Source organism: Apaloderma vittatum, unplaced genomic scaffold, assembly GCF_000703405.1.
Source record: "Apaloderma vittatum isolate BGI_N311 unplaced genomic scaffold, ASM70340v1 scaffold7752, whole genome shotgun sequence".
In the NCBI taxonomy this organism is placed as follows: domain Eukaryota; kingdom Metazoa; phylum Chordata; class Aves; order Trogoniformes; family Trogonidae; genus Apaloderma; species Apaloderma vittatum.
In genome coordinates, this window is record NW_009701813.1 from 3,630 (window position 1) to 29,757 (window position 26,128).

General features: G+C 39.9%; 1 protein-coding gene across 1 annotated transcript in view; it reads left to right on the plus strand.

The window, feature by feature from the left end:
• Positions 1-9,825: 9,825 nt before the first annotated feature.
• The window catches only part of SMIM14 (small integral membrane protein 14), a 25,528-nt gene continuing 9,225 nt past the window's right edge, over positions 9,826-26,128 (plus strand). The window contains exons 1-2 of the mRNA XM_009879295.1: positions 9,826-9,930; positions 25,468-25,516. Of these exons, the coding sequence (XP_009877597.1) occupies positions 9,856-9,930; positions 25,468-25,516 (124 nt within the window). The 5' untranslated portion in view covers positions 9,826-9,855. The remainder of the gene's footprint in view (positions 9,931-25,467; positions 25,517-26,128) is intronic.

A 26,128-nucleotide genomic window follows, 5' to 3' on the forward strand; every position in this document is an offset into this window, starting at 1 on the left:
CGAATGAAATCACATTAGTATCTGAAGAAACGCTGGGGGTTTGCTGTTCTAGTAGTTGGACTAAATCAAGTGTGAAACAAAGCTTCCTGGTGTGAGCAGCCTTAGTTTAACAGGAATTCCTGTGCTAGAAGCTGCAGTGTCGTTACAGGCTTATCACTTTCATATCTAGGTGAGACTAATTAGATAGCACCTCTTATTAAGCAACCCTATTTGGAAATACTAGATAAAGTTTTTATGAGAGAACTCTGTGATATACAGGAATATTCTTATACATAGACTTCTCTTGTCCTATGGAGATTACTGAATGCTATGGTTTCAAGTTAGTACATAGGACGAAAGTGTCTAAAAATGAAAAATACCTTATTTTCTGTGGGAAAACTGTGGAGCCGAAGGCGAGATATGTGTTACAAACTAATCCTGATCTCATGAAATAGTACCATAGATTTTCCTTGTGCAAATTATTGTAACAGATTTAAAAATCCATGGCTAGTAGGTGCAGGGGAGACTTGTATAATTTGTATAGCACTTTCCTTTTGGTAATCTAAACTAGTTTGTGAGTCTGATGAATTAGACGGATATTCTCTGATAAAAACTAGGTCATCTTTTAGCTAAATATATGTAAATAACCGAGCTCAGAAATCCTGTTAATTGCTACAGATTCCCTCTGGTATAAGTACTGATTAAAAATATTCTAATTGATAAGCTTCAAATTGTTTACTGCAGGTATGTAGAAGACCTGATTTGACTTCCATTGAAGTTAAAGACGGGCACCCGCTAGCTTCAGATAAAATTTGATCTGGCCTAGAGGGGTTAGGAGGAGGGCTGCCAGGGAATACAGCTGCTTTCATCTGAAAATTGAAAATCCTGCTATCTTTCTCAGCATGCTGTTACCCTGCTAAATCTGTTTGCTCAGTGGCAAGATATTAGAAACATATGTCATCCCTGGAGAAAAAACTAATGAAAATATTCTGAAGAATTTCAGTATAATTTTGTGTTTGTATGTGATTGGAGTAACATTAGTTGTTGGAGTGTATTTTTGTGGTTTTAAGGATTTAGTAAGGTATTTTATAATCTAAGCAGTTGTCCTCAAAAGACTTCATAGCTCATGGTTTAGGGCTGCTCTTGCTGACTCAGGATGGTGAAAAAAACTTTCATTTTTATTTGTTTTGAAACTGTACATTTTTGTAGAGGAGTGAATAAGAGAATTTTTTAATGTTTATTTTTGCAAAGATATAAAATGTTTAAAAATTTCTGAACAATTGACGCTCCAGAAAAATTACTTCAAAACAGGGAGTTATTGCAGGCCACCTGAGCAGCTGCTGTAACCACCTGGGTGCTCAGAGCAGCTCTGAAGTAAGTGCCTCAGCTGAACCTTTTTCTCTTACGGACTAAGCAAAGTCGTGTTCTCTCCCTGTTCCCATGGGCTGAGAGTGCAGGCGGGGACCATTGCCACAGCTCAGCTGCTGTGCAGTGGCTTTGGCGTACCCTGGTAATTTGCTCACGGGTTTGAGTCCCAAGCCTTTAAGTTGAATCTGCTTCAAGCCCTCGGGTTGATTTGGTACATTGGGACATAGTAATCATAACCTCGGTTTGTAGATCTTGGAATAAGAGTAGAGACATTTCGTGGATAGGTAGGTAGGTAGTTTGTTGCTGGAACATACTCTTTTTCCATACTTAGTCTTTTAAAGTAAATGACTAGTTTTGTATTTTGAAGCCCAAAGTTAAGTGCAAAACGTCCCTTGGGCAGGGTAGCCAACAGGAAAGTCGGTTTCCGTGTTCTACTCCCATGAGGAGGCTGGTGCGAGACGCTCACTTCTGCTATTTTCTCTCTGCACAGAGTTCCCTGTATTATTGTTTCCCTGCAAAAGTTTCCTCTCTGGAAGACCAGCTCCTCTTTCGTCTGTAGCCACTTGTTCAGAATTGGGCTTGCCAAAACATTGCAACACGAACCTGTAGCCCTGGTTGGCACGGCCCAGCATGGGCGTCCTCTCCGCGCTGGTGCAGAAGTGCTCTCGGCAGGGGGTTCAGATTCGGCGCATGTTGCTTCCAGCAGCAGTGCAGCGCTCGTACAGCTGCAGGGCCGCTGGGTTTAGGAGACTGACGATTGTTGCTGGGGAATGGGAAGAGGAATGTCAACGCAAGCAGTGAGGCCATCTGCAGTGCCAGAGACGTGTACAAAAAGCAGGAGAGTAAGCAGATTTGCTTAGGAGCTGGTTCTTCTTCTTACCACTCAAGCGAAAAATCCTGTTAAAGTCAGTAAGAATTCCTGCCTTCCTGAAGACCGCAGAAGAGGGCTCCCAGTTCACTCTCTAAACTGGTTGAAATGCAATGTGTAAGTACAGATGCTAGCCCACCCTTTTGCAGTAGCATATGTCAAACAAAGTGATTAAATAGCCATTAGTCATTCAGTGCAATAGGAATGATTTTTTTGTCTTAGACCACTGTCACAGTCTCCCACACTAGAAATAAATGTACAAGTGAAGCTGAGGCATTTACGTAGCAGAAAGAGATTCTTAGGCAGCGTTCTGTGTCGTTGACATCTTCTCTTAATTAGCTTTCATATTCCAAGAGATTTCTTTCAGAGAAATGTCATCATTTTAACAAAAGGATGACCAAATGCTGACAGCTGGAGTTTGGCAATAACCTACTGTATCAAATATCAGTTAAATGAATTCTAAAATAGCTGGACTGCTTTTCTGGTCCATGACTGGATGTGCATAATTGGCTCCTTTTCAAGTCTTTTGCCCAGAAGAAATGTTAAGCCACTTGCATGGGAATAAGTAAATAGCTTTTTTTTTTAATCTTGGAGTGTCTTACTTAGCTCCCTTGTGGAATTCAGTTTTGATCACTGACATCAGCCTTATAGCGTTAAAGCCTGAAATATCTCTCTCTCCTCACATATTGGGGACTGGCCATGAAAAAGAAGGAGGGAAACAGGGAGGGGGGGTTGAAAGTGTGGATTCTTGTTCTCTGAGAGTTGTTCTTGACACTGACAAGTCTTAATTAAACTGAAAGAAGCATCAATGTCATCTTCTGTGTTTCCCTGACATACCGTTCTGTGTTGAGCTGATGCACATCAGCATACCTGTAACCTTGGTTAGCCTTTTGCACAAATAGTGAATTTCCTACCAGTTGCCTACTAGATCCTGCCACCCTTTAAAGCAGTGTGAACTCTCTCACTTACTTCAGTGAGTGTTGTGGTGCTTGGTTGTGAAGGGACTTTGACCATAACTGTGTCTTTTAAGTTTTCACGCTGCAGCTCCTGCTTCAGTGCTCTAGGTGGCAGCGCAGTTGGCAGGGCTGCCAGAACTTCCTGACCCACTCAGAGCAAGTCCAAAGGTCCACGTGAAGGTAAAAATGGTAGTGGCCCAGCAATGTTCACAGCTTTGGGGTGGTCGCACAGTGGTGGACTCATGCTGTGGGGACAAGGGAGGTACCAGTGCTTCAGTAGTCTTGTGAGACCATCAGAAAAAGAAACAACAAACTTCAGAACGATCCTTAGCATTTACTTCTCAGTTCTGAACCCATCCCTGCTCAAAACCTCCTTCCCTGATTTCAGTGTGTCGCTGTAGTGTTCTTCAGTGACTAGCTCAGCATTTCTTAGTTTCTTTGGGTTTGCTTCTATTTTTAAGGAGTTGCTTCGTATTAAATTAGCATTTGTAAGAAGCACCAGATGGATGACGCTAGAAAATTAATTCGTAGTTTACTTACATACCAAATGATTAGAGAGACAGTAGCAAAGCTACCCACTACCTTGAGCAGAATGTGGCTGGGTGAGCCGTTCTCTCGTGGAGCTCCTACTGGTCTTGCTGTCTCTGTTGAAACCAACAAGAACAGCACCGGTTACATACATCTGTGTGCATGGTTAAGCACTGACTTTTCCACGAGCAAAGGAGCTAGTTTAGCTTAATCTGCATTGAAAAGTTCATCTCAGATCTTGTTAATTATCTGGAGAAAAGTTGCAGTGCAAAAATACACTTGCCAACTCATTAGGCTGCAGCTGGAAGTCTAGGGAGATGTGCTGATGCTTTCAAGTACAAAATCAGCTCCTCTCCCCGCCCCTGGAATTATAAGGAAAGAGAGTGAACAGGATTGCTTTATCCACTGAAGATGTTGCTATGTCTAGGAACCCTCTCTGGGTATTGGATCAGCCATAAAAATGATTGCAGCTCCTTTCCCTAGGGAAGCCAAATGGTTGATCTGAACTGGGACAATTAGTTGGAGAAAGCTGTAATTGGCGCCACACTTTGCTGTGGCAGCGCTCCTCCTGGCAGGACCCACATTTATATCCTGCTGTTTTGCTTTTGCTGCCCAGTCAGCCAGCTGGTTTTCTTTTGTCCCGAAAACTCAATTTAATGCCTGGGAGGAGGCCTGGTAGAGAAAGATCGTCAGTGGTCCTCTAGAGATCTATGACTTTGCAGAGCTACTAGATCCTGGTCTGCTGAAGCCAATGGGAGTGCTGGCACGTGTTTCGATAAAAGGAGGATGGAGCTGTAGGCATGGAAGAGATAGTGGGAGAAAGCTTTTCCTGCATTGTTAATAAAAAGAATTAAAAATTACCGTTATAAAAAAGCCAAATATAATGTTGCAGTGTCTCAGACTTAGGTTCTATGAGGTAATATTTACATGAACTATCTAAATTACAATCATAGAGGAGAACAGATCCCTGGTATGTTTTAATTAGTTTCAATATGTATACAAGATTCTTTTTTTTCCTGCAGAACTATTTTTAGCTTCGTTTGAACAGAGGAAGTTTCTTTGTAAGGGAAGTTTCCTTAGAAAATTTCAGGCTTATTTTTTGCCTGTTCTACAGCTCAAACATTTTAAAACTCTTGCATAAAAAATGCAGACCACCTCCACTGGATATTTATGCTGGGCCCTTGGATTCTGGATTAATTTTGATTTACTGTGGTGTCCTCCCCTATGATCTTAGAAGTGTGCATCCATTAACTTCAGAGTAACATTTATTTTTTTAAGTACTGCCTGTTTTTCTCTGTTTTCTCCTTATTTCTGTAGTTCCTTTTGTGATGTTTCTTCCCTATTCAACCACAAACACTTTTGTTTTCTTATACTGTCCTGTAGTTTTATGCTGTATTAGTTATTCCCCTCCTTTGGTTTTTTAATGGCTCTGTTATCATTTCTCCCTTTTTCCTCCTTTATATTGCTCTGGTGATAGGAAAAGTGCTGCATTTCTGGGTGTAGAAACTGGAAAAAAATAGAAGTTTCGCTACGTGAAGCCAATGTACTGGATGTTTTAGATGCTACAAAAGAATAATTGGAGGTCATTTGGAAATGGATAAGTTTATATGGAAGAACCAAACTTGGAGTGTGCTGTGAAGAAAAGAGTTACAGAAGGGATCAGATATTGTAAGAAAACATGCATACTAAGGTGGCTTAGGTGCAGGTGAAAAGGCAAGAGAACAAATCCTTTTTATGGAAGCCTGTATCCTTTAGGAGATCATGGAAGAGTATAGAAGAAAGGGTTTCTGCCTCTAACAGGAGGATAAAAATGAGCATTTTATCTTTGGGGCAGTGAATTGTTTCTGCCTTGTATGTGACTTTTGCTATTTTAGCCCTTTATCATTTTTCAGAATGCCTGCAGAGGCATGACAAGTCATTTGCTTTCATTCTACATTTTTCTTTTAGATTTTATGAGTATATTCATTTGTTCTGCCGCACTTCTCTCACACTGAACTCAGAAGCAAAATTAACTTTATGGCTTGATAAAGATATTTGACAGTTGTGCTTTTAGTAACTGCAGTTGGCTGAAAAACAGTAACAAGAAGCTCATGGGGTTTTGTTCCTCTTTAAAGTAACGTGGAAAGATTCTGTTATGTGGCTGTTGCACTGTGAGATACTGTGGTTCCAAGGATTCCCTACTTTCAATCTTCAAGAAAATAGCAACACAGCAAAAGTAGTTGTTAGCAGAGGAAATCTTCAGCCATTGTAGGTATCATCTGCGTGTGATAGTTTACCTTTTCAAAATGCCTGGATCCAGCGTAGGGTTTTGGTGCTGAAGATGCCAGCTTTAGTCCATGATAAATCTGCAGTGACTAAATTTATGTATCATGCAGAGTGAGTGCTTCTTTGAATACTGTAACTACATATATTTTTACACACTCCTTTATACCAAGGAGTAGATCATAGAATCATAGAATCATAGAATCACAGAATGGCATAGGCTGGAAGGGATGTGCCCTTTTGACAATCTTGCCAATCAACATTGTATTGGAGTCCTGTTGGAGGGCATCCAGCACATGGAAAATTGACAAAACTTGTCTGACTTCATGCTAGAAAGGAATTCAGTTTTGTAATGATGAAGGTGGAGAGAAGCAGAGTATAATTTCTGTCTCTCAGAGACTACCAGCGGTATGCTATTTACTCAGGAGAGGTGTTGCTGAGTTGGGAAATAATGTGTAGTCATTGCAATAATTTAAAATACAGAAGAGTCTCAACATACAAAACCCAATCAGATTGTAGCCGTAAAGACTGCTTTTTTGATATCAGGGTGTATAAAATATAATGCAAAGCCCATAGGGGTGAGGTTGGGGAAGATAATAAAAGAAGAAACAATTTGCAATAATTACTATAACTGAGAATACAATTTTTTAAATCATGAGCGACTATTTTTCAGTGTGGCTTCATTGCCTACAGTTTCAAATAGATGCTCAAGTCTAAAGGTGCGCTTTTATTTCTGTCTTAAATAATCAGAGACGATCCTCCACTTTGCTCCCAGATCATAGTGATTCCAGCTTTGACTACAGCATTTTAATTTCAGTAGTACTATTTATGATTGCCTCTGTGGGCCTTTTCACATTGTAAAGGTCATGTCGACTCTTTGATGGTACGTCATATTTGTCCACATTTAATAATTCTCTCCTTTATTATGCTCTCTGTCAGTTTGCTCAGTCTAGAGACCATAATGTATGCCTTTTCAGCTGTTATCAGTGAGAGCTTTGACATATTTACTAAATGTATTTTCCAGCTGTTTGTAAACTCTGTGTATTAAATACTGTGCTAGCAGTGATGTAGCCAAGTCAAAATATGGTAATTTTAAGTAAAGTAAAAGTAACTGTCTCAGTCAGAGTGTGTGCAGGTGTTTGACATCATAGCCTTACCAAGTGCTGTGGTCTTAACCAGTTACTCTATAAATTCCAAGAAAAACAAGGTAACAATAAACACAAAAACATACAGAAAAATAAAGAAAGTAAAATAAAGTAAAACTACTAGCTTTTTGATTCGTCCAGGTCAAGAGGAAAAGAACGGAGCACATCCTCTTTTTTTTTTGTGGAAGATTGTATGCAGAACTGTATTTGCAGAAGGTGGAGAGGTGGTGTGACTCACAGCAAAGAGAGGTCAGGGCTGGGCAGGACAAATTAGCTGCTGACGTGAGATCAGGCAATCGCAAGTACTGGGAGGCGGGCAGGAAGCACACTGCAAGTCTGGAACAGGATTCTGATATGAACAGGTTGCCTAAGAGCACAAAGTGGAGCCAAAGAATCCTACTCCGTGATATATAAAAACTCTAGCTTCTTATTACCAACTTTTACATGTGTAAAATCCACTTCCTCCACTTCCCAGCAAAATATAATTGCATAAATGGGGAATAGTTACCTGTTTTTTCTTTAAATAATAAAATCATCTTTATCAGGGGAAAAACTAGCGCTGTTCCAAAAATAGATGGTTCATCTTTGGTCCTTTGCTGATGAAAGAGCTTGTTATAGGCTTGGAGGAAGGAAAGATAAAGGATGATTCCTTTCAGCATCATGTGAAGGTGAGAAGGCTTGTACGGGATCTTTTGTTGAAAGCTTGGATGACATTTTACTTGCTGACGTGAGTTTTGCTTTATTTTGGCTCATTAAGGTAATTTGTTATATATAATTTTGCACTATTTAGCCATCAGTGCTTTTATCTCTTCCACGTGCTAGGACAGCTTTAGAAAGCTGTTCTGGTCAATGTGGCATATCATCCCGAGAGCTCATGTAGTGAAAAAACTTCTTCTATTGCTGTCTTGCAATTATAGTTTTTCTAAGATAATTTCCCAAAAGTTAGTGTAGTAGCTTTATAATTAACTCCAGAAAAGAATCATTAGATCACCTGCTGTGATCTCCTGTGATATCTAAACTTGAGCGCTTCTGTTCTTTTGGCTGAAGCACCTCTGAATGCATTGAGAGAAGGGAAACTCCTTTGGCAGTTTGTTGCGTTGCTGTGATGGTAAAAACTTACGCCTTGCTTCTCTTCTGATTTTAGTTGATAACAGGTTTATTTTTCTAAGCAAAGGTACTTACATGCTACAAGTCATCCCTCAGTCTCCTCTCTACATTGCCAGATTATTCTTTCTTTAGTGTCTAGGCAAAAAGCCTTTCTTCCATCCCTTCAATGTTTGGTTTTTTTTTTTCCTTTTTTAAGTTTTCAGTGATCTTTTAAAAAGTGAAGACCCTAGCAGATTAAGGACCCTGATGTTCAGACTCAATAATGAATATTTCTCTTACCTTCTTTTACTATCTGTCTCTCTCCACGGAAGAGTGGTAGGTGTTGACAGAGGAAGGACTTCTGAAATGCATTTTCTTTTCTCCATCTCTTTCTTCCCCCAAGAGGGAAGAGCTTTTACAGTGGTATGTTCTGTTGGAGAAAGATATCTCATAGCCATATAGGTTATACCTGTTTCTCCTAGAGAAGTTAAAACACTGAAATGCTTATATTTGATCAAAGCTCTAAGTTTTTGTAGGTGATGACTGCAAAACACAGCTGTTGATTCAGCACAGCCTTATCAAATGGCTGGCCACTTCATAAACTACTTGTTTTAGGAAATTGAGAGGTTGTATCTGCTCTAAGCTGATGCATTTGTTAAGCTTGCCAGTTATCTCACATTAGGGCCCCGGTACGTGCAACACAAACACAATCCGAATCCAGCTTCATTGATACCCAGTTAACAAAAATATTTTGTAAGTATCATGCAGAACTGTTCAAATACATCATAGGTGTCCTCGCTCAAGAGAAATCAATCCCTGATTTGACCCCAAGGGTAGAAATGCCTTGCATTCTGCTACTACCCATTTTGACCATCCACTCAGTCACTGAGGCGGCTATTGATAAACAGTAAAGATACGCTTGTATATGCTTGATGTGTCTTGTGTAAATGGTTTTAGCAGGTGAATAACACAGGATTGATTCCCCACCATGTTCATTACAGCTCCTTTGAACTTACTGTATTGCTAAGTGAATGACCTAATTCTTTGATGTAAAATTTGTGTGTATAGCTCTTTTTTTAAAGTGTTTCCAAGTACATCCACTTTTTCACCCCTGCTGCTTGCTTTCATTATAGAGTAAGGATGATTGTTTCTCCCTTTAGCAAAGGGTTTTAAATTATTTTCCTGTACATTGATCCAGAGGGAGAATGCCAGCAGTTTGTTAGAGTTTAGGAGTACAGGTTCCCCTGACTTTTCAAATTATATGTGTACACCTAAGAGTCCCACTATGCAAATGAGAAACCAGATTTTAATCCTTGTGATTCTTGTTTGGTAGCATGTATTTCTTTGCAGTATGTGGGAAAACCCAGTGGAGAGACACAAATTCTTGCAAAAAAATTACTTGGCTCTGTAAGGAAGCCTGTGTGAGACACTGCTTTCAGCAACATCAAAATGTAATTGCACATACCAGACTTCTTCATTCATGCTGCCAAAGGAATAATGGGATTACCCTGCTTTGTTTTGCTTTTTCACCCTGGCATTAAATGAACTGAAACTTGATGTGTGAGTCTCTGGAAAATAAGGTCAGCTGAAAAAGAGTTCATTGTCCTTTTATTCTTATTCTTCTTAGGTGTTCACAGACAAGTTCAGGTTTATCCAGAGAACCATGGCAGAAGGTGGATTTGATCCTTGTGAATGCATTTGCTCGCATGAACATGCAATGAGAAGACTGATTAATCTGGTAAGGATAACATGAGGATTTTTGGAAGGATGGCTATTCAGACATTACTTCAGCTCTTGCAGATTTGCAGTTCCTGGTGCTTTTGATTCTGCTTATTCAGCTGTGTGTACAGTTAGAATCTGTGTATCTGACTCTCTGATGGGCTTTTGAACAGTTAATACAAGTGATAACTTTCTCCTTATTTCCCAGGGCTGCATTTTGAAAGCATTGACGGCGTTTCTATTAAAATGTTTCTTTTAGGCCTTTTTCAGTCTGCGTAAACCCAAAGAAAGTACGGCACAAACTCTTTGAGATCAAGGTGATACCACACATAGGAAGTTCCACATACTCGTACGGCAAGATAAAGATGTCTAAATTTTTTAAAACTAACCTTTAAAAAAATGCTGAAGTTAAGAATCCAGTGATGATGACGTTTAAGTTCTGTTCCTTGCTATGTCAATGATATGGCTGAGCAACTTCAAGCAAGTTATTTTACACTGCTGTAACTGTGACCTGTAAAATAACAATGACTCTTTGCTTCTGTGTGAAACTTAGTTCACTGTCCATTGAAGAAAAAGCTACAAAGTGCTATTTTTTCTCTAAGTATATATATTTTTAAAATAACACTAACACTTGTGAACTGTGAGCAATTAGATGAACTTAATTACAACTCTAATTTGGTTAAACTGTTTTTTAAGATCACATTGCACATCGGTTTCATTTGAGGTGCTTCCCCTTACAGATTTTCCTAAATTTGTTCTTATCCCATTTGCTCTCTTAGGACCTAAATGAATTTCCCTTTAAGTTACTGTGTACAGGCAGTGTGTCTGAAGAGCATCTTCTCTAGGATCAGGCCCTTCTGCAAGAAGTTTCTTATCAGTATTTTAGGAAGATTATCAGGAAAATATGGCATCCACTAGCCTATCATAGGAGTAGGGCTAATGTGTAAGTCCCCGAAGATTGTATGTCAGGGAATAAGGAATCAATTTGTGTGCTTGCCCTTAAAATAAAACTCCTTCCACATGCATACATCCATAAAAGAATAAACTTGTTTTAAAGAGTGCTTAGCAAGAAGTTTATATAGCTTGTTCTTGCAAATGTGTATGAGTTGCATTCATATAGCCCTGCTTCACTCCGGACGTAAAATCTTGAGTGTCCACACTTTACTGGCCTTAGAGTGTATTGTTCCACTATCTCCTATGGAGTGTCAGAGGAAGAAACTAAAGCTAACCAGATGCTGTACCTGTGTGTGCTCTCAGGGTGCTTGGCTGATCCCACTGGCCAAAATTGCTCTGCTCCGAGTAAGCATGTCCATAAGGCAGCACTGCAGAACCTGTGCCATCGTGCTCTCACATTGTACCTCTGGGCCTGTGCACACACAACACCTCCTCAAAAACACACAGGCCACACTGAGAGCCAAAATACTCCAGACCAGGCTCTCTTAGTGGGAGGGCTACATCAGTGGCTGCAGCAGAAGGCAAAATGCCAATAGGACAATAGGAAATGGCAAGGGCTTAGAATCATAGAATCATAGAATGGCCTAGGCTGGAAAGGACCTTAGAGATCATCTAGTCCAACCTCCCTGTTGTGGGCAGGGACGCCACCTCTCGACTAGATCAGGCAACACTTGAGGACCGGGCTTGTCGTCTCACAGACCGCAAGACCCTTGAGTTCAGCATCAAAGCTGGAATTGCAAAGCAGGCCAGATCATCCTAGTAGCCAGGTGCACCACAGTCCAAAATGACACCAGACAGATAGAGGATGCCAGCATAGCTGGTTCCATGTAATTTATGGGCCTGATACAGTTTCCCTTGGGTAGTCCTTAAGTGTAGTGGGGCCAGTGCTCTCTTCATACTCTACACAAAGTAGAGTACAAGTTGACTTACTTTCTTACTGTTGAACAGGCAACAGGCTTTTTTGGGGGATGGAGATCCAAGAAGCAAAAGGGATGTGTGCCCGTTTTCTGATGTTAGCAGAATTGTTCGGGGTGGAAGGGACTTCAGGAGGCCATCTAGGTGGGCCTCCGTCTCAAAGCAGGGTCAACAGTGGATTCAGACCAGGTCAGTTGGGGTTTCTGTTCCAGCTGAGTCTCGAAAACCTTCAAGGACAGCAATTCCACAGCTTCTTGGGGCATCTTATTCCAATGTTTGACAGTCTTTGTGATACAGATTTTTTCTTCCAGCTTCTGTTTTGGTTGAATGTATCTTACTCTCTGTCATACAGCATATGAAGAGCCTGTCTCTGTCCTCTCAGTATCCTCCTTGTAAGTACTGGGGGGGGTGTTAGGTCCACCTAAGACCATCTCTTCTCTAGACTGAACAAGCCCAGCTCCCTCAGCCCCTCCTTAGAGGGCAGGTGCTCCAGCCTCTGGTGACCCCTCTCTGAATTCACTTTAGTCTGTAAATATGTCTTGTGTAGGGGAGCTTGAGATTGGATGCAGTATCCCAGATATGCATTTAAAGTGCGGAGTGCAGGGATGTAATCACATCCTTCGGGGTCTACTTATGTGCTCTTTAAAGGTCAATGCTGTTGGCACAAGGGCATAGAAAATTGAGGCTTCTGTGAAGCCTTTACGTCAGGGCCCAGCCATCCTGGCTCATGCTTCCCAGTCAGAGGCACAATTTCAAAATATTCTGAGCTCTCCCTGCTACTTGCATATGTACTCTCATACACATGTCATAGAATCACAGAATGGCCTAAGCTGGAAGGTACCTTAGAGATCATTTTAATCCATCCTCCCTGCTGCCAGGGACATGTCCTTTCTCAAGAAAGATTTTTCCTCTTGTCCTCAACATGACAATTGTGCAGTATCCCACAGTTGTGATGATTCTGGATCTTGAGGCTTCTGGACATATACTAAAGTGGTGACAAAGGAACCCCAGGGACCACGTTTCAGGAAGTTGGGAGGGAGAAAGGAGGGTGCATGTTCACTGCCCTGTCCTCTGAGGCTTGTCAGATACAAATCTGATGGTTCAGACTTTTGATCCCCATTCAGCATTTTTTTAATCTTTTCCTTTTTTTTGCTGCAAGATACTGACAGTATCAGTCAGCCAGTTCTCTATGTTGTGGCTGGAGGTACGAACAATGTAGGTGAGTTGTGTCCAAAGTCAGAAGTGCCACAAAGGTCTGTGAGATTTTGTTTCCGGGCTGCTCCGGGCAGTGTAGGATGGGTGCAAACAGATCATCCAGAGGCACACTGGTTCCTGCATTGTGAATATTAATGGAGTGCATCATACGTTCACGCTCTTGGACAGTCACCAAGACCAGTCTAACGGCGTTCCTGTGTAGTTGCAGAAATGGCGTTTACTGCCCAGAGTCCAGCTTCCGAAAAGATCATAGCAATTAGCACTTAAAACTGTGAGGAGTAAGGGAAAATGCCAGATTTCTTCTATCCTAAAAAGCAAACCAGATGCTCCTAAATATTTATAAGAGTAAATCACTAGCTGGGCTAATTCAGCAGAATCTAGAATGGAACAGTCTCAAAAGTCTCAGTCAGCAGCCAGACTATCCTCAAGTAACTTGTTGCAAAATTTTAGCAGGCGACTTGCTAAACCTTCAGTATTGCTTCTGTAATTGTTATGCTTCAGTAAGAGTTTGTTTTATAAGTTGCTGTTTTGTCACTCAGTCTTACAGAATGTGAGCAAATAGGATTTTTACTGTTTGTTTTAAAAGGAATCCTTGGACATCAGTTCTCAAAATTGCTAAACAGCACAAGTCTCAGTGGAGACTGGGTGCCTGCTGCCTCTAAAAGTTGGATCATCAAAACATTTACTCCAAAACCACTGGGATACAAGAATGCTGGGCAATCTGCAGCTTTTTAGAATGTGGAGGAAAATACAATATCTAAGCATGTTGTATATCCTGAATAGTTCCCTATGCCTACTGAATTGTTGATTCTTTTTAATCTAAATAGGTAAAAAGGACATCAGAGCACATTTGAATGATGGTACAGCTGGGAGTACTTGTCAGGATTTTGCTTGACAAGGTGGTTGTAATTATCTCCAGACTGAGCATTGTAAATCCAGATGTTGAGTTAAGATCGAATTTAACAGAATGACAATGTAATTATAAGAGATGCCCAAGTCTGAAAATGTACTTTTAAGATTCCTCAGCCCAGTAATGACATTGTGCCAAACCTCCTGATTGATGTAGACTTTAATAACTTGCATTTGGGTTTAAGCAAACTAATTTTTACAGACTAATTTATTTATACAGACTAAGTTATTTATATTTATAGAGAACAACGCTTATAAGAGTTAAGGCTTCTGCTAATGAAGAAAACATATATTCAGTTATGACTATTACATGTAGAAATAAAAATACATATTCATATACACAAGTTTTCTGTTAGAGCTTGCTGTATGGGAAATTTGAATGATGATGCTGTGCTGAGGTCAAAAGGTCAAAAAGCCTGACTCTACAACCTGAAGTTGTTGTTTTAATTCCCAGTGTATTCCTTTTAATTTCTAATTAAATTAGTATTTACTTTAAAATTCTAAGAAAATGTATCTGGCATTCAAATTAGTATTTTTGGATGAATACATTATAGTTTTTGTATATAGCATATAGTTTAAATCTCTACTTTTGAAGTGGTTCGCTTCATGTTGTCATTACAGTTAATGCTTATGAAGTGAAAAAGGAAAAACTATTGTAATTTGAAGTCTTCTCTCTTGCTATTAGCAACACCACAGAAAATTACAAACAAGAAATCTGGTTGTTTTTAAAAAACGTAGCTCTTCCTAAGCTACGTCGTGACAACCCCAGGCAGCACTACAGGCATGGGGAAGAGTGGCTGGAAAGCTGCCCGGCAGAAAAGTATCTGGGGGTGCTGGTCAACAGCCAGCTGAGCCAGCAGTGTGCCCAGGTGGCCAAGAAGGCCAACGGCATCCTAGCCTGGATCAGAAATGGAGTAACCAGCAGGACCAGGGAAGTGATTGTGCCCCTGTACTTGGCACTGGTGAGGCCACAGCTTGAGTACTGTGTCCAGTTTTGGGCACCTCGCCACAAGAAGGACATTGAGGTACTAGAGCGAGTCCAGAGAAGGGCAGTGAAGCTGGTGTGGGGTCTGGAGAGCATGGCGTATGAGGAGTGACTGAGGGAACTGGGCTTGTTTAGTCTGGAGGAGAGGAGGCTGAAAGGAGATCTCATTGCTCTCTAGAGCTACCTGAAAGGAAGTCGTAGTGAAGCGGATGCTGGTCTCTTCTCCCAAGTAACAAGCAATATGACGAGAGGAAATGGGCTCAGATTGCACCAGAGGAGGTTTAGATAGAATCATAGGACAATTCAGGTTGGAAAAGACCCTTGGGATCATTGAGTCCAACCAGGAAAAATTTCTTTACTGAAAGAGTGGCGAGGCATTGGACGGGGCTGCCCAGGAAAGTGGTGGAGTCACCATCCCTGGCAGTGTTCAAAAAACATGTAGACGTGGCACTTCTAGACATGGTTTAGTGTTAATGGTAGTGTTGAGTTGACAGTTAGACTTGATGATCTTAGGGATCTTTTCCAACATTTATGATTCTATGATTATTTTTCTGTCCATCATTTTGCTTGAATAAGCAGAGGTTTGTTTTGTTGAATTTTTTTCTTCTTAATTCATAATACCATGAAGACTTTATGGACAATGGACTTTATCTAGTGTGCATGATATTTTTAAAAGATTTTGTTCTTATTATTAGGTTAACTGGGAGATACTGTTCATACCCACAGTTTTTATAACTAATATATACCTGCTTAAGGTGGCACTGAATTCTCCTATGCTGAATGTTCTATCATTTTCCTGAAGTGGATTTTTCAGCATTCTGCTTTAGTTTCAAAATTGGAAAATTTCACACGTGGTACAGTGTGGCCACTGTAAGTAATAAGCAAATATGATGATTCCCAAATATTCCTAGGAAACAGTAGAAATCTAAAATATTTGGCTGTGACTTCATAAATATAATTTCTAGTATGTAATACCTATGGCAACATCTGTTATGATTTGATGGTGTTGTGTAACAATTTGACTATTTACTCTATGGATATAGCAGATAACTGAGAACTTCCAGAAGAGGAAGTAAACATAGAAGAAAATAACATTTGACTTTCCATGCTCTGCAGATACGCAAGAGTTTCAGAAGACAATGACAGGTCTGTTAGCTTCTATGACTTTAGCTCCTTTTCAGTCTCCTCCATCTGCAAAACTTATTTTGACAAGAAAAGCCAAAGTTCAAGAATGAAAAACAACAAATGACATCAAGTACTTTGATGGGGAGGGCTCTGTCAGACAAGGGGCCAGTTGTCTGAAAGATTCATGGTGAAGGATATTCTCTGGTATCCAGAGGAAATGGTTTCTGTATTAGTTGTGGCAGGAGATAGCAAATCTCTAGAAAGAAGAGTATCATACTTAAACCTTTTTAATTCCTTTTTTTTCACTACTTGTGTAAAATAAAAATCTGATTGCACCATGTTACTCCTTTGGACTTTGATGCTCTCTGAGTAAGCATGGAGTCTCCTTCTCTGGAGACACTAAAAACCCACCTGGACATGTTCCTGTATGACCTACTCTAGGTGATCCTGCTTTGTCAGGGGAGTTGGACTAGATGATCTTTTGATGTCTCTTCCAACCCCGAACATTCTGTGATTCTGTGATGGCTGACCTATGGAGCATCTTAGCCTAAGGCTCAGTTTAAGTCTGAAAACTAGACTGAAAACACAGTGTGTGTTGTGGCAGCAGATAATCATAGAATCACAGAATCATTTGGTTTGGAAAGAACCTTAAAGATCATCTAGTTCCAGCCCCCTTGCCTTGGGCAGGAACACCTTCCACTAGACCAGGTTGTTCAAAGCTCCATCCAACCTAGCCACCACCCTCACAGAAAAGAATTTCTTGCTAAGATCTAATCTAAATTTTCCTTCTTTCAGTTTGAAACTCTTACCCCTTGTCCTATCACTACACTTCCTGATGAAGAGTCCTTCCCCTTTTTTCCTGTAGGCCCCCTTTAAGTACTGGAAGGCCCTCCTGGAGCCTTCTCTCAGCCTGTCCTCATAAAGGAGGTGTTCCAGCCCTCTGATCATCTTCGTGGCCTTCCTCTGGGCTTGCTCCAACAGGCCCATATCTTAGACCTGTCACATCCCAACTAATGTGACCCCTGGGCTCACTCTGGATTGTAACTGAGGTTCAGGATACTCACAGACAAAATAAGAGGTGCAACCACACCAACAATCAGAAAATGCAAATGATTTATTGAGCAATGAGTAATTGGAGTGCGAAAACTTACATGGTATTAAAGGGAAATAGAAGGATAAACCTGTGACTTAGTTCTTTGCCTTTTATAGAGTTTGACAAACCTAACCCCCTTCTACACATGGAGTCTGCATTAATTTCCATCAGGTGCTGTGGCATCTTCTAGAAAATGCTCCAAATGGATCAGAGGATCACCTGGAGGGTCTCTGGTGTCAGGTACCCCTATAACTCACCTGACCATAGTTTCACCTTTCCTTGAGTATGCATGATTCGGCTTTGTTTCATTGACAAAAAGGTAGTTCATGGTTAGGCAGCTGTGGGAATGGAACATGAAGTCAATAACATGCAAAGATGGATCTGGAAACAGTCCACCAGGGCAGGGCGTGTTCCCATCTCTGTGGTTTCCTGTGGACAATCTTCTTTAGGCATTAAGCACAAGTGGTGTGAAGATTTGATGGCCTTACAAATGTCTGTGAGAATTCCAGCCTTGTGTCTTATTCTTCTGTAGCTAATTGCAAAGTAATGGCTCATGTCTAGTTATGTTGCTATATCAGAAGGCTTGAATGTTTCTCAAACTCTGGGGGATAGAAAGCAAATAATTATTTATTTTAATCTCTTATATTTTGAGATGTCACTAGATTTTTATGGCAGAAGTTGCAAATCCTTGAACTATTTCAATACAGTTGATTCAAACACTCTTCTGTCAACCAAGCTTCCACATAATTCTCTTGGCTAGGTCATTTTTAGAGTCTTACGGTAGTACCGGCATTGTCTGAAAGAGTATCCAGCATAGCCCTGAGTCTTGGCTGAGGTAGACTTTGTGCAAACAGCACAGAATAAACACAGATGACTAAAATAGATGTGTTGTGTGCTGTAAATGGATGAAAAGCTTTCAAGATGTCAACATAGCTAAGCCCAACTTAAATAGTCCCTCAGACAACCATCAAAAGTGACTTGGCTTTCTGATGTGGCCTTCTACTGAAAGCACAGCAGAACTATACCGAATACATCTGTGATAATTTAAAGTGATCTTCTACATACGGAGATTGCCCTGGAGACTTCTTACACGTTCTACATCATTTGTCTTGTCAATTTTATTTTTTATAGCATTTGCTGTGAAAAACCTATGGAGCATTTTAGCCCTTGGCTACAGCCCTTCTTAGCCAGCCATCCCAAGAGCAGGAAATTGCATTTTGGTCTCACTTGCCCATTTTTTTTTCCAGACCTATGCCTTCAATTCCCAATTTCTTGGTGTTCAGGCTGGTTCAAAAATTACTTTTCCCAACAGCTGAACCTTAGGTTGCTCATTAGGACAAAGAAGCTATCAACCTTCTGAGGTGGAGGGCAAAAGACTTAGTGCATTTCCTAAGGCAATGGGCCAAAAGAACAAAGCACAAGGTCGGAGTGGCAGGGGGTGAGCCTGTTCCTGAGCAGACTTGCTCCACTGACTTCCATTTCCCCAACTTTACTGGGTGCTCAAGAGACTAGTGTTGTGCATGTTAAGGCCTCAAAAGTGTATCACTGAATTCATGCACTTAGAAACTAGTTCTAGATCAAGCACTATAAATGGAGACTGTTGCATAGACAGATAAGTGAATGTTAAGGAAAGGGGGAAAAAAAGAAAAAAGCCATGAAAAATAGTGTCTCTATCTCATGGAGACTTTTTTTCTTTCAAGGGCTTAGGTATCAGGACTTAACTGGAAGTTGAAGATGCTTGTTGTTGTTTGCATTTCCCATTCTTGAGTTTTGTAGTATGCTGGAAGCTGCTTCTTTCCTAACCAGTATATATATAAAAAAACAATTTCTTATTTATAAAAAATATTCAGTCACACCTCATGACTGTCTCAAAGTGTGCATGGTGTGACAGTATTGGAAGAAGTGTAGAAAATTGTGCGTTGAAAATTCTGTCAGCTTGATATTCCAGAAGTAAGTAATAGCTATAACCTGTACTATGAATGGCTGAACTCTGATGATCAGAGCTGTGTTGTATCCATCTCATTTGAGGAAAAAGAGGAAAATTGTGCTTTTTCTCTCAGGCCACATGTGGATGTAATTAATGCTTAGAGCACACTGTACTTATCTGTTGGAACTCTTAGTTCTAAGCCTAGTTCTTTCCTCAAGGCTGTCTGTCTATGTGGGAGTACCCTTTTTATTTGCTAATATGCATCATTTTGCAGAAGATACTCAACTGTTTGGTAAAAAAACCCACATGTTGTTGAGAGTTAGGGCTGGGACAGCTGCTGAAGGCTAACAGATGCTCTCTGATTCCTCTCCCTCCTCAAAGGGGAAGGGAAAGGGAATGAGGTGAAGAGACTTTCACAGATTGGAAAAGAAAACTAGAACAGTTTTAAGAAAACAATAGTAGTACTGATAAGGGAATAACGAAAATAATTAAATATATGCAAATATATAACAAAATGGTATCAAACCTGACTCCCCCCACACCCCAGTAGCAATCCCCACTGATGCTGCAGAGCAGGTGGCAGCGGGGGAGCTCCAGGCTCAGCGACAGAGGGGAACTGGATACAGGAACTGGATTTGGGAACTGGATTAAGGCAGGAGATATGACAGAGTCTTCCTCGGATGCTGGCCATTGAAGAAGAGGCCTTAACCCTCGTGATCCCTCAGCTTTATACTGAATATGATGTACATGGAATGGAATCCCCTTGTTGGTCATTGTCCCCTCCACTCCTCCCCGAAGGTGCAACCTTTTACTTCCTTGTAACCCCTTTTACTTCCTGGCACCCCCAGCGTGGCACACAGCATCCAGCAGTGACCTTGGTCACTACAGGAATAAGTATCAGCAAGAGCCTTTGTGCATACCAATCCCTGGCAGTAACTGGTGTTATCACTGCATCAGGTATTATCAGTAATAATAATAATAATATAACAATAATAATAATATAACAGTATCAGGTGTTATCACTGCCAGTAGCAGACACTCTGCAAAAACATGCTGTTAACTTCAGAAAGTGCAGCCTCTTAGAAGAAACTGAGCTGGAGAGTAAAATCACTAAATGGAATTGGTTCTGTTTATCTCAAACCAGGACACATGTATTCTGGTTTTGTGTTTTAGATATAAGTTTGCTAATGCCCTCTTGGGAGATCTGTGTGTATTGCTCATGAATGTTTTCAGATGCCTCAGTGGTAATATTGTGTAATATTCTCTCTCAACCATTTGTTGTGTAGTACTTCATGTAGTCAGAGGTGCTGTGAGCTCCTTATAATGCTTCTGACTATCACACTGCATCAGCTGCTTTTTCCTGACTCTCCTTGTTTTCCTAATTCATTCTGCCTTGTATTTACTAGAAGAAGAATGCCAGGGATATTCCAGGTCCTCAAGGCCAGCAAAATTATTAAATGAAGTACTGAAAAGTCATGCAATTGTATGAAAGTGTAGGAGTGTGTGAGTGTGAAAAGGGAGACCTATATGACACCAAGGTGGAACAGCAATCCCAGGAGAAATGAGAAAATAAAGGGGAGAATGAGTTCTTGCCCAAATCAAGGCTCCTCTTTGCACTGTGGTCCCTCGGACTTGTTTATCTGATGCGTCTTCCTCCGTAGAATGTCATGTCTTTCAGTATGAAAGTTATAGTTCTCCCTCTGTCATAACTGGGTGATGGTTCTGGGTCTAAGGGTTGCTACGTAATCTAGAAATATTATTCTGAAAAATACTGTGCATGCTTCTCTCTCATTTGCCATGGAAAAGAAAATTATTGGTCACCTCACAGGACCAAACTCTATATTTTTATCGCAGACTGATATTCTGTCCTTGTATCAACAATTTTTAATTTTATTTTAATTCTGCATGTGCTTGTAGAAAATAAAGGACTGGAGAAGGCAGTGTTCACTTTTTCCTTGTTTATTGCTCTAAGAGTACCTAACGTAGTTAAGAGCCAATTTAATTCCATCAGTATGCCCTTCTTTTTTTCTTACTTCTCTTGGCCAACTTGTAGCAGAATAATGCATGTAGGTGTCATTTTTTGCATCTTTAAATCTGAACTCTACGGATAATGCTACAGTTCAATTTGCAACCTGGCCTGTAGTCAGGACTGGCCTATCCTACTACAGCAGTTTATTGTGGTTTTTACTAAATCGTTTATATACCTTGGATAGAACACACAGCTGCCAACAAAGCTCAAACAATGATTTGATTACCCAGAAGCATGAGAATGTCATCAGGAGTATGCCATGGTGTTGTCATCTTCTGGCATCATTGGAGAGAAAAAGCAGAGCTTACAACTGGTCTAAATTGCAAACAAAGTATTTGCATAAGGGGTCATATTTTGCCCTTGTTATCACATAAAATTTTCTCTCAACAGTCTTTATGATTGCATTTTAAATTTACTTTTATTTGTGGGATAAATGACCATATCAAGTTAGTTATTTGTCCTTGCTTTCCTACTTATCTATCCTTTTCATTGCCACCGTTAACAGCTTCTGCTCTCTTATCTTTGCATCTCATTTATCTGTTTCTTTCACACATCTCTCTGGGCTTTATTCCATCACAGTTTTTTGTGAGGAGGTCCTTTCCTGACCTGGCTCATGAGCTTGCTAATTTTCCTTCATGTCCTTACTGAGAATCTATTTCTACTTCAAGCTGTCTCAAAGTTATTCTAGAAGGTGATTATTTTAGTTATCCCTACAAAAATAATTTACTTTCGTCTCACCTGCTATTCACACTAGACTTCATGGATTATTGCACGGTATTCCTGCCACTAGTCCTCTTGTTTTTCACTTCTTCCTTACACTGTTTATGGAGTTAGAATGTGCTTTTGTTTGGGGATTACGCCATTATTGCTTCTGAAAAATGACTAAATGGTGAGTTGTCTGATCATTGGTATCTTCCTGATATTTGTATGCTTTGTCTTTTTGTTTGTTTGTTTTTCTTGCTGGATAGGAACCCTTACTCTTTTTTTTTCAGGCAAGATGCTAATGACTTTAATAAAAAAAAGAGATAAGTTTACCTGAGCAGAGATCACAGGACCAGTCCCAGGGTTTGTTGGACTGTTGAACTCTGGGGTAGCAAATTTTGAAAACTCATCTGAAGAGTTTCAGAAAACTCCTCTAAGGGGAAGCAAGGCAATTGACAGAACGAGTTATTGTGAAGGTAGGCAGAAATCTGAATTTCCTTCTCCACAATAGCTACCTGTGATGAGTGGTAGATGCAAAGTAGCTTAACTTCTTTCATGGGAAGGCTGAAGCAATCCCAGTGGCTGAGGTCACTGTAGGGGAAAAATAAGTTCTCAGTAGAGCTAGGGGAAGCTCTTTCGCTGGGCTTACTATTTCATTTGGACTCCAGTGATTTTGTGGAGCAGCTAATGTGCGGTGAAAGTTTATGCCCTGTTTTCACCACACAGTGGCATGTTTGTGTACGCGTAGTCGGTTTGCACATGAAGATGTGCATTTTTGACAACACGAGGGTCTCAGAAATGTGAATAGTATGAAGTATGAATAAACCAAAACCATCATTAATAATCTTGCAGTATGTAAGAGTTAACGTATTCTAAGAATTACTTCTCCATTCAGATTTTTCCTCGTCAACTCTGGATTGTTCCCAGTCTGAAAAACATTGTATGCATTTGAAAAGTCTTTTAGAGGGTTTTGTTGAGAAGAAGGAAGGTCTGGTTCTTACATCCAAACTCCCCCTCCACATCAGAATAGAAAATAAGAATACAGCAGGCTGTTTATTTTCAGTCACTGATAATTGCTCTTTTTTCAAGTACCTGATGAGTTTAATGTCTTACATTCAATTTTTTCCCAACAGTTGTGTCCCGTAAGGGTATAGTTACTGAGAGAGAGCTAATTGGTAGAAGGAACATTCTTGTTTCAGCAAAAGACATTACCTTTCCCTGCTGTTCAACTTTTGTAAGCATTTTGTATACGTGCCAGCATCGTTTCTCGTCTTTTGACTAATTGAGTGACCGCAAGAGATCAGATTTGTATTTGCGTTACAGAGTTAGGGATTTGTTCACCCAAATGAATTGAGAAAAAACCTGGGTTTACTGCTGCTCATTTTTTGTCATCTGCTGTGTTTCATCCCGAGAGAACAATATGCAGCCTGTCACAGAACTGTTAAAAACAAATTTGTTACCTGGCTCCCCGGCTTACAGAGTTCTCCTAGAGCTTCTGCTCATGGCTCCTGAGGTTTTTGCACGTGCTTGTAGTCAGGAGGGGAAGCAAGCAAGAGAAGGTATTTGAGTATGGTTTTAGCATCTATGGCTTCTTAAAACCTCTTTGAGTCTATAGGTGGTCCTGCTCTGATCAAATCTTCTCCAGTACACATAGTTTTTGCAAGGAATATTTACCTTCAGTGGTTGGGAAATATTTCTAAGAAATATTTGTATTGCTGGGTATGAATATCACAGAATCACAGTAGCAGAGATCATGAAGTGTAATTGCACACACCAAAAAAAAAAAAAAGTGGAAAAAAGCAGTTAATTGTGTGGTTTAAAAAAGTGGTATTTGGACTTAGAGTGGGAGATAACTAATATTGTGGCTAACTGCCCCAAGGCAGTGTTGCCTATCTGGGCAAGCTATATATATGAGTAGTAGCCATCCTGGGCATCCCAAAGAGGGATAATTAGATGCTATATGCTCGTGCAACGTTTCTGATCATATACCTATTACCCTTTTTAATCCTGAGCATCAGTCTGTGTTGAAAACAAACTGTGTGTTTTGCAGAGTAGGGATTATAAATTAAGCCCCCTCCAGAATTAAACACTTACACAAACAAAAGATAATTATGTTGCTGATCTCTTGAAAATGTGAGTATAGCGATAGCCAGTTTTCTCAGTTCAGGCATCTCGCAGTGTCAGATATTCCAAATTGGTACTATTACCAACATGAAACCTCCCCTTTGAGAATGAATTCCAAAGTTTGAAAATAAAATAAGCTTTTATTTTCCTATAAGAAGGGCATAAACTATGCATAGTTTGATAGATTACAGTTTTTTTAATAAGGCAAGTCTTCTGTTTGAATTTCCCTTGCTGTTGTTTTTAACCATAGAAATAGGTTGAAAGGTTAAATCCAGCCTTCCCAGTACTTCCTAAGGAACTTCTTTGTAGCCTCAGTAAATATCTTAATATATTAATGAAAGAATAAATGTGATCAATGTCTTCTCAAATGTCATTGAAAAATCATTGAAAATCATTATGATAAAGGAAGGAGCTTAGAGTTTTCCAAATGTTTTCCTCCTTCCTTTGCTCATCTGTTTCCTTGATTTGATTTGCATAGTATTATGATTACATACAGCAAATCAGTTATGCCAATACAAGGGGAAATTTGGTTTGTAAAAATTATTGATGTATTTCTTTCATGAGGAACATCATCTTTTCTCCTGTTTTACATTTGTATATTTACACTGATAATGAAAAGATTAGCGTATTGTGACAAGAAGTGTTGGGATTTGTGATGGTACCGTGACACAAAACCTGTCAAAAAGAAAATATTAGTTCTAACCAAGACATTGTAAAAATTCTGTACTTTTTAAAACTTCTATTACTAATCCATGTAGATTACCTAAGCAGAGGACGGAACCTGTTTCCATAATGCAGCAGATTAAATCCCATCCTTTTAACCTCTCTGTGCCTGCTTAAGAATGTGATATTTGTCTTTCTTTTTTGACTCTGTCATCTGTAATGTAGTTTTACTGATTTGCAGGTTAGCCAATGTTGACTTCTCTTGCAAGCTTAACTAGTCTGTAAATGCAAATAGTCATTACAATTGCTAAAAACAGTTTAAATTTTACCCATTAGTAGAGAGAAAAAACAGTACAATACCTATTAAAATATGCTTTTAAAAATAGAATTGCAGTGGAAAAAAGGTAAGTGCTAAGTTTAAATGCACAATTTCAATTTGACTTCTCTGTGCATCACCATTATCACAGTCTGATCACTTACTGTTATGTAATCATAGAGTATTTTAGTGTTATTTGATCTAGATAATAGTACTAACACCTACCTATGATATATCCCAAAATATGTGCAGAGAGTATATCTGTATTTAATATATATTCTATATATAATATATATAATGTCTATATCGCTATAGATTTTTAACTTGAATTTTAAAAGGCATTCAGTGGCTGCAAGCTGTGTGGAAGCAGTAACATTTTAGTCATGTGATTTAAAGGTATTATGTAAATAGTGTTCAGAAACTATCTCCATACCTGGGATTTTTTCACACACTGTGAGCCAAGTGTGATGCAGTAAAGGATTGGTTATAATCTTCCTTATCTTGAACTTGTGCTCTGATGTTATACTAAATCATGATTTCAGTAAAAGCTGACTAAGTCTCATTTCTAACTGTGACACCTTTCTTTTTCTCTGTTTCAGCTGAGACAGTCCCAGTCTTACTGCACAGACACAGAATGCCTTCAGGAATGTGAGTAACTATCAAGACCAGGTGCATATAAATAAAACAAACAGTAATAATAAAAATACAGCAGTTGATTTAACATTATAGGAACATGTGACATGAAATCAAATACCACAGTACTAAAATTGTTATGTGAGGGAGGTAGTTTCTGAGAATCTGTGGTGCAGATGAACATTTGTACATTGGAAGCAGCAATGGCAAGCAGACTGGAGATATCGATTCGACCTCAAGCATTGCTGAATCTTACCATTAACTGGCTACTCATGGCTTGAACGGGTGTGCTCTTCACTGGGTGAAAAACTGTCTGGGTGGCCAGGCCCAAGAAGTGACTGGAATTAAATCCAGTGGGCAGCTGGTCACAAGCAATGTTCCCCAGGGCTCAGTGTTGAGGCCAGTTCTCTTTAATATCTTTGTCAGTGATACAGACGAGGATATTGAGTGCACCCTCAATAAGTTTGCAGATGACACAAAGCTGGGAGGGAGCGTTGATCTGCCGGAGGGCAGGAAGGCTCTACAGAGGGACCTGGACAGGCTGGATCAATGGGCCGAGGCCAATTGTGTGAGGTTCAGCGAGACCAAGTGTCGGATTCTGCTGGGTCACAACAACCTCAGTCAACA